Genomic DNA, 8547 nt, shown 5'->3' on the forward strand with positions numbered 1-8547 from the left:
AGGGACAAAAGCAGAACTATACGCGCTGAGTAAGCAAGGAACGTATCTTTCATATCCTTGTCCTTTAAAATGTCAGTTTCTGGTTTTGTTATATAGAAACTCTAAGGCCTGGTCTCAGAAGTGTAGCCTTTATCAGAGTGCAGGTGCTACACCTTAAATATGATGCATTGAGAGAAAAAAAATCAGGTTTAAAAAAACAAACCAAAAAATAAAAAAAGAGAAGAAAACAGAAGAAAATCTGGATTTCATAGTGTTACAGTGTGCTCCGGACACTGTAACACTGTAACACTGGGACACTTCACTTTTAAAAAAAATAACACATTTGAAGTTAAAGTTTTTTGAAACATTATTGTCACTTGAAGTGTATTTCATGGAAAGATTCAATTAAAGACAAAATGGATGGTAGAAGCCAAAGGGAGAATGCACCCATGGCACCCAAACGTTTTTTAGGTCATCTAAGAAAAGTGCACGAATTTATATATAAAGAAGTCTTTTTTTGTTGTGTGTGTGTGTTTAAAGAAACTACATGAAAAATCACACTGTGCACAATGCTGAGATGTTTTAATGTGCTCTATGGTAAAATGTGACAAAAAAACTAAACACAGTTCAGTTAAGTTCAGTTCCTCTTGGATTTACCAAAATGAAAGGGACTCAGCTCTGAACATGCAAGAAAAGACTCAAGCAAGAGTTCAAGGACAGAGACAAAATTTAGCACTGTACTCATTTATCCACACTTCTTTTCCCGAGAAAACACTATTGATAGCACTGTCTTGCAACCCTGATACAAAACCCTGTTACCATACATATAAAACAAACATTACAAACATGTTAAGAATATAGAAATATTATTATACCAACATTTCTGTGGTCTTGAATTTTTTTTTAGGCTCGATTAAATGTATCCATGTTATCTTATCTACTCTGATCTGACTTGCTGTAACAGGGTTGCATAAAAACTGTATCTCTGATACCTGAGCTGGATGAATGTACTTTTTCGATTTTTTTTGTTTTTTTTTAAATACATATTTAAGATGAAAAATCATGTTCATACTACGGAACTTTAAAGAAACTGAATCACTGAAAATGACTGACTTCACTGTTTACCCAGTGAAACTTCATTCATCATTTTAAACAACAGAAAGAATGATGACATATCAAAAAATTAAATAAATAAATTAAAGTTCTGCTCCCACAACAAGTTATCCACAATGAAAAATAACATGGGAGTTTAAGGTTAATGATAGCCATAAATGTGATTGTTAAAACAGGACTTTTTCTTTCAATTTCAGGTTCACTATTTCTGGGAATCATTCAGATTCCTGTCACAGTTCAACTTATTGAGGTTAGAGGTAAGATCCCCTTATGTAAGACGCTTATATTTTCAGACACCATTATCAGAGGAAGAAGAAACTACAATAATGTTTTTCATATTTGTTAAGGTCTCTCATATATGAAATGGATTCTCATATAAAAATGGTTAACTGCAAAAGTGGTTAAATTGATTGAACCAGCAGGCAGGGAAGACTGTGTGTGTGTGTGTGTGTGTGTGTGTGTGTGTACGGCTTCTTTCTATCTTGGTAGCCTCGTTGGGACCAAAATCCAGGTCCCAACATAGTTGAAGACATTTTTCACACTCAAAATGTGGTTTTAATGTCAGGATTACAACTGAGTTATGGTTAGGTTTAGAGTAGTGCTGTCAGCGTTAATCTCATTAAAATGATGTTAACGCCAAAACTGCAGTAAATCTCTGTTAGCAAGTTAGTGCAGATCGCCCCGTGCGTGGGGCTGCACAGCGTTAACGCGTTACTGCGGTTAGCTTGTTAACACATTAGCGCCGGGTTAAGCATTCATTTTTGATGGTTAGGGTAAGCGGCAGGGAAAGCAATATGTCAATGGGATGTCCCCACGAGGATAGCAAACCAGACGTGTGTGAGTGCGTGCGCAAGACTGCAATATAATACCAAGCTTAATGGGAGATGCTACAAATGAACTCATGTGATTTATATATGAAATACATCCCAAACTGGGTGTGAAAGTGGACAAGGTTTTCTTTTCTACCCAGTTAAAAACACTGAATATTGTGATACACTGAGGAAATACAGTGACTTAAACACAGAAGTACAAGAGGCAGAAATTTCAAATATGAGAAGAAAGATAAACAGGTATGAATGGGAGGGTATTTATCTATCTATCTATAGAAAGATAGTGTAGTGGTAACACTACTCGTCTACCAGTTCGAATGTCACCCAGATTAACAAGGTCCACGTCAGGTCTCTAGGACACACTGTTGAGAAGTGGGCTTCTGGAACAAGAAGACACAAATGAGCAAGGGATGAGAACAGGGGGCTGTTGGAATCTGAAGTAAGGAAGTAATCCCAGTAAAAGAGGATGTCAGACCTATGGAGTCTTTGACACCCAACATCTAGACTATTAGTGAAACAACTAGTAGCTCAGTGTTTCAACATCTGGAAGAAGCAACTGCTATCACAACTAGAGATTGATGAGGTACAACACAAATGCTACGGCAGAGGGGTGCCAGTGTGTGATGCAGAAAAGGATGCCTAAGAAGAAGTCTATATGGAACTTGAGGAAATTGAGGTATAAGAATAAAAACTGCTTACCCAGCAAAATGAACCACATTGTAAAATGGGAAAAAAAATTTCTGAAAACGTTTCTTAAAAACAAATTCAGGCTGTCTGAGAAACAAACTGCTTTAAAATATGACCTGTGAGACTTTTGAATGTTATTATTGATCAGTCTGTTTTAATTCAATGTGCTTGCGACATATGTATCAAATGTCTTCCACAGCAGATCGAGTGTCCGCTCTGATAACCATCTTCCCAACAACTGATAACATTGTGGAAAACTTTGAGTTTGAGGTTAACGATAGCCATAAATGTGATTGTGAAAAACTTTTTCTTTCAATTTCAGGTTCACTATTTCTGGGAATCACTCAGATTCCTGTCACAGTTCAACTTTTTTTTAGGTTAGAGGTAAGATCCCCTTATGTGGGAGGCTTACATTTTCAGATACTATTATCAGAGGAAGAAGAAAGTGCAATAATGTTTTTCATATTCATTTGCTTTGAGGTTAGCCCTTCAATGCCCTTTGTAACATATTTGATACATGAGTTTCTGAACTTTTTTTGGTCTAAAAATAACATTGTTTTTAACAAAAACTTGCCAAAAATGCCCAAAGTATCCAATGGGATACAAAAATGTATAATAAATATATAATAAAAATATATCATACACAGCATGATATATCAAAATAATTTTTGTGGATTTTGTTATAAGGGTTAATAAACATCTCATTTCCAAAAACATCTGAGTTTTCTGGCTATTTTTTGATGGGTTGGGTCTTACAGGGTTAATGATATCCCTAAATGTGACTGTAGAAAATTCTTTCACTTTCAAGCTTACATATTACATCTATATCTACATTACATATAGATATTTCTTGGTGTTATCTGCTCATTCCCTGCCTAGTTCCACCCTTGCGCCATAATTTTTTTTCTGCTTTCATTTTGAAGATGACACGAGTAAGGAGAAAAAAAAAGTAACATCAGAGCAGATAAAATTGGGGCGTGGGGACGTGACAGATAAAAGGAACCACAGAGTACAGTAGAGCAGAACTTGCGCTGTCTTTCTGATCAGAGAAGTTGCCGTAAGTAGTTAAATACTGATGTGTTTTTTCATTGTATTCATCTGTTGCTTTCAATGGAACTAAGCTTCCCTAGTTTCTGGTTAAACTTTATAATTTTGTAATATACCTAAAATCAAAAAGATGTTGACATTTATTAGTGTTTCTATGTTGCAGGACTAAATGTTAAATCTACACAAACGCAGATAAAAGAAAATATTAGAGTGTATACATTCTGTGTTTAACCCATCGCACTACTTTTAGAGTTACATAAATTAAAACTCCAAGCATGAAGTTGGACAGGGATACAACTTTTAGTTCTGCAAGATAGAGAATACCATAATGATTGTTTGCAGTTTTGATTTGCTTCTCCGATTGAAAAGTATGTTGACTTACTGCTGGCTGCATTAGATCATCACACACACAAAGCTATTAAATAAATTCAAACAAGATACTTTGTGACTGACCACATTTGATTCTTCTTACCCCATCCTACCAGGTGTCTATTGATAGCTTAATTTTTTTGTAATGCATTAATTATTCTTACAAAGTTAGTTGAGCCACATTAAAGCAGTTTAGAAGAATTGTTGCATCATAAACATAATATTTTTTTAATGTAGTTGTTTGTTGGCCTTTTTCTTTTTAGATTTTAGAAGTTTTTAAAAGACTGATCTGAATGTAAGCCAACAAATCATATCAACTCTGTGGTTAATGGCAAGGAGCCTAACAGCTTAGAAGGTGGGTATTAATTCATTTCTATCCTTAAAGCCTTCAAAAAATAAAATAAAATAAAATAATGAAATGTTACATATCATGAAATTGTAGTTTTTGTTATGTATAAACTCTGATGTGAAAATTACAGCTGTAAATTTAAGACACTATTATTATTAACTCTGCTTTTTGTATTTTAGGAGGAGTTTTTTTTAAAAGACCAGTTTGAATCCAAACCAATAAATCTCAGCGTCTAAAAGCACGTGACTGAGAACAGGTAAGGAGGCTTTATTTCAGAAGTGAAATATAAAAATGGATTTTTACTATATTGCACGATGTTTGTAATGGTTAAAGGATAAAAATAATACTTGTAAATGTGAAGAAAAACAATCAATGGCCACCTGCTTGGTTTAACGTACAAACTAGATCATGCCTTTCTAGTTAAAAATAGAGCTGAATTCTGTGTATTTTAATTTTTGAATACATATTTCATCTGCAGATCGGGGGCTGAAAGAACATCTTAACAACACAAGAACCTGACTGCGCAGAAGCCACTATATTTGTTCCTGAAAGAAGAAAAATTTACATCTTTGTAGTAAATTTAATAACTGACATACAACAATAATGGAAGTGCTTAAATATTTCAAACGAGAAGAAGAGCCCAAAAAGCTTTCAGATGCTATTAAAAAAAATAGCACAAAATCAAAAACACAGACAGGGCCTCTCCCTGTTTATATAATTAAACTGAAAAACAATGATTTCAATGTAGATGGATGTAAAAGTTTCACTTTTGGGAAAGAGTCCAGTAAACCTAATCGCACCATAATGGTTCTCGGAGCGACCGGTGCTGGGAAGTCAACTCTCATCAACGGGATGATCAATTACATTTTAGGTGTTAAATGGGAGGATCCATATCGCTTTAAGTTAGTTGATGAGGGTCAGTCAACATCACAATCTGAGAGTCAGACCTCTGAAGTCACTGTGTACAAAGTCAACCACCAGGAGGGATTTGAAATTGAGTTCTCTCTGACCATTGTGGACACTCCAGGCTTTGGAGATACAAGAGGCATAGAAAAAGACAGAGAGATCGTAGAGCAGCTACGCAATCTCTTCTCTGCTCAGGGTGGTGTCAGTGAAATTGATGCTGTGTGTTTTGTAGCTCAGGCTGCTTTAGCACGACTCACACCAACACAAAAATATGTGTTTGATTCAGTGCTCTCAATCTTTGGCAAAGATGTGGCAGAAAACATCAGGGTTCTGGTGACATTTGCAGACGGTCAGCGACCTCCAGTTCTAGAGGCGATCAATGCTTCAGGTGTCCCATGTCCTAAAACAAAAGACGGGCTGCCGGTTCACTTCAAATTCAATAACTCAGCGCTGTTTGCAAATAACAAATCAGCTGTAGCAGAAAGCATGAGTGATGACGATGAAGAAGAAGGTGGCTTTGATAAGATGTTTTGGGAGATGGGGACAAAAAGCATGAAGAGGTTTTTTGCTGCTCTGAATAAAATAGAAACCAAAAGCTTGACACTGACAAAGGAGGTCCTCAGAGAAAGAAAGCAGCTCGAGAATTCAGTTGAGAATCTGCAGGAGCAGGTGAAACTTGGGTTAGCCAAGCTTGAGGAGATAAAAGAGACGAGTGAAAAACTTAGAGAACATGAAGCAGAGATCAGCAGAAATGAAAACTTTGAATTTGAAGTTACTGTCAAAAAGCCTGTTCAGGAGGACATTTCTGGCACTGGAAACTACATCACCAACTGCCAGCAGTGTCATGTCACCTGTCACTACCCTTGTGCCATAGCAAATGATGCAGAAAAAAGTGGCTGTGCAGCAATTGGGCCAAATGGATATTGTATAGAGTGCCCAGGAAAATGTGTTTGGAATGTACACTTTAACCAGAAGTACAAATGGGGCTATAAAGATGTTAAAGAAAAAAGAACAATAAAAGAGCTGGAAGAAAAGTATCGGGAAGCCAAAGGAGAGAAGATGACTGTTCAGAAAGTGATTGATAAACTGAAGGCTGAGTATGATTGTTTGCAGACTGAAGTGATGAAACTGATGGAGAGATCTTCCAAGTGTCTGAACAGACTTAAAGAGATAGCACTGAAGCCAAACCCTCTGTCCACTCCAGAGTACATCGACATGCTTATTGAAGGAGAGAAGACCGAGGGCAAAGAAGGCTGGAAGCAACGGGTTCAGTCTCTGATGGCCATGAAGGAAAAAGCAGAGACAATGGCTAAAATAGAGGAAGGAAAGAAACTCCTACGTCATCAAAAATCGCTTGATGTTAATGCTTAGCCAAATCCATGAAACAGCACATAGTCACAGGCAGTCAGATAATGATAGAGGGTAAAATCACTGCCAGCTGCAGCAACCTTTGAATGATTTTAAAGTTTCACCACTTTTTGTATTCATGATTCTGAAAGTTTAGAGAGAATATGTACTTGACCTACTACAAGCAAATAAAACGTAATAAAACTCATTGTTTTTTTAATTTCCTGATCAACTGTATTTCTTTTCCACTGGTTGAGACATGTCACTCTCATCTTCATGCTCATTTTAAAATTAATATGTTTTGTTTTTATTTAGCTATGGTTTAATCATTTAATTTAATCAAAAACAATTAATCATGTCCTTTTTAACCTTAACTCTTCAACAAATTTCCTGATTCTGAGATAAATAAAGTGGTAATAGGCTTTGGCTTATCAGTATCACTTATTAAAAGATTTAAGTGAATGCATATATTTGAGCCCGTATAAAATCCAAAATAAATTCATTATGATTCAATTTCTTCTTCTTAAAAAAATCTTTAAATATGTATACTATATCATTCCACCTTGGAAAAAGAACAGTTCAAAGACAATTAAAAGCGAACTACTGGCAAACATTCATGGCCCTGATGAGTGAAAGTAAACTTCTGACTATATATCAATGCCATCTTGAGTCTTTGCCATGACAATAGGCAATCACATAAGCCATAGTGTTCGAACAGTTTGAGCCTCTTCAAGCTTTCTTAGTGCAGAGTGTTAGAGTTGATTGTTTTGAGATTGTCATTTGTGCTAAGATATATATAACCATTGCTTGTATGTGTTTTGATAAAATGTTTCTTCCATATTAGGTTGTGTACATAAGATGTATGAAGCTGTCTCGTCGCTATAGGTTTCCATTGTACATTTAGAAACCACAAGCTTCTGGTTTTATAAGTTTAGCAGGACTGCTCACTTCTGCTTTTGTACATGTTGGTTCGTTGAAAGGTCACGCCATAAATGGAGTGACTGGAGATGTCATTAAAAGGTTGAGCCATATATGGTGTAACAGGAAATGACACACACACACACACACACACACACTGGCAGTCCTAGCCTGTTTGGGGCCCTGGGCAAACACTCCCTCTGCCTGCCCCCCCCCACCCCCACCCGAACACAATAAAGTATATAATGTAAACAACTACCTGAAAAACAGCAGATACAGCAGATAAATTAATTATAGGCTATTACTTTCGTATCATTTATTGCATTGATGGAGGGAGAGGTGTATGCTGGGTAATGTCTCAGCTAGCGACTGGGTGATTTTATTCACCTGCTTCGGATGTTATCAGTCCATACAAGGGGCGTTATTAGCAGAAATCAGTCCCATAGATGTGGGCCATCATGGGCCATCTCCACCTGCTAGATTGTTCAGAAGGTTGTTATCATCCATCCAGATGGAGGATCAGTAACAGGAGCGTGGGAAGACTCCAGAATCCACTCTGGCTGTAATCCGGTGGATACAGCAGTGTTACAGGTAAGGCCATTTAAACGAACAGCATTTATACAATGACTATTAAAAGTCAGCGAGTGTCAATAATGTTAATGTTAATACAACGAGTGGTAATATAACAGCTTTAAGATGCATTTGTAGATATTATTACGTGTTTTACCGTCTTCATGGTGCTAGCTTAAAGTTTGTCCTGTACTTTGTCCTGTATCAGCTGGGATAGGCTTCACCCTCCTGCGACCCCGAATTGGATACATTGTATTCCAATTATGTAATCTGATCATTTACAAACTCAAGGTATCTAATCAAAATGTAAGTAATAATTATAAAATGGGAAAGCAGAAATAAGTGTGACATAAATGTAAATGTGTTAGCTGACATAGAGGACAGCTACATGTAGTCTGAAAAACCTTTGTTGTCAAGTTTGCAGGTATATCA

General features: G+C 36.5%; 1 protein-coding gene across 1 annotated transcript; it reads left to right on the forward strand.

Moving 5' to 3' along the window:
* The first annotated feature begins 3536 nt into the window (after positions 1-3536).
* LOC109198557 (immune-associated nucleotide-binding protein 13) lies at positions 3537-6809 on the forward strand. The gene is made up of 4 exons (XM_019353946.2): positions 3537-3666; positions 4289-4380; positions 4554-4630; positions 4853-6809. Exon 4 carries the CDS (start codon positions 4978-4980, stop codon positions 6649-6651), a length of 1674 nt encoding a protein of 557 aa, XP_019209491.1. The 5' UTR covers positions 3537-3666; positions 4289-4380; positions 4554-4630; positions 4853-4977; the 3' UTR covers positions 6652-6809.
* The last annotated feature ends 1738 nt before the right edge of the window (positions 6810-8547 follow it).

The sequence above is a fragment of the Oreochromis niloticus genome, linkage group LG18 (genome assembly GCF_001858045.2).
Source record: "Oreochromis niloticus isolate F11D_XX linkage group LG18, O_niloticus_UMD_NMBU, whole genome shotgun sequence".
Taxonomy (NCBI): domain Eukaryota; kingdom Metazoa; phylum Chordata; class Actinopteri; order Cichliformes; family Cichlidae; genus Oreochromis; species Oreochromis niloticus.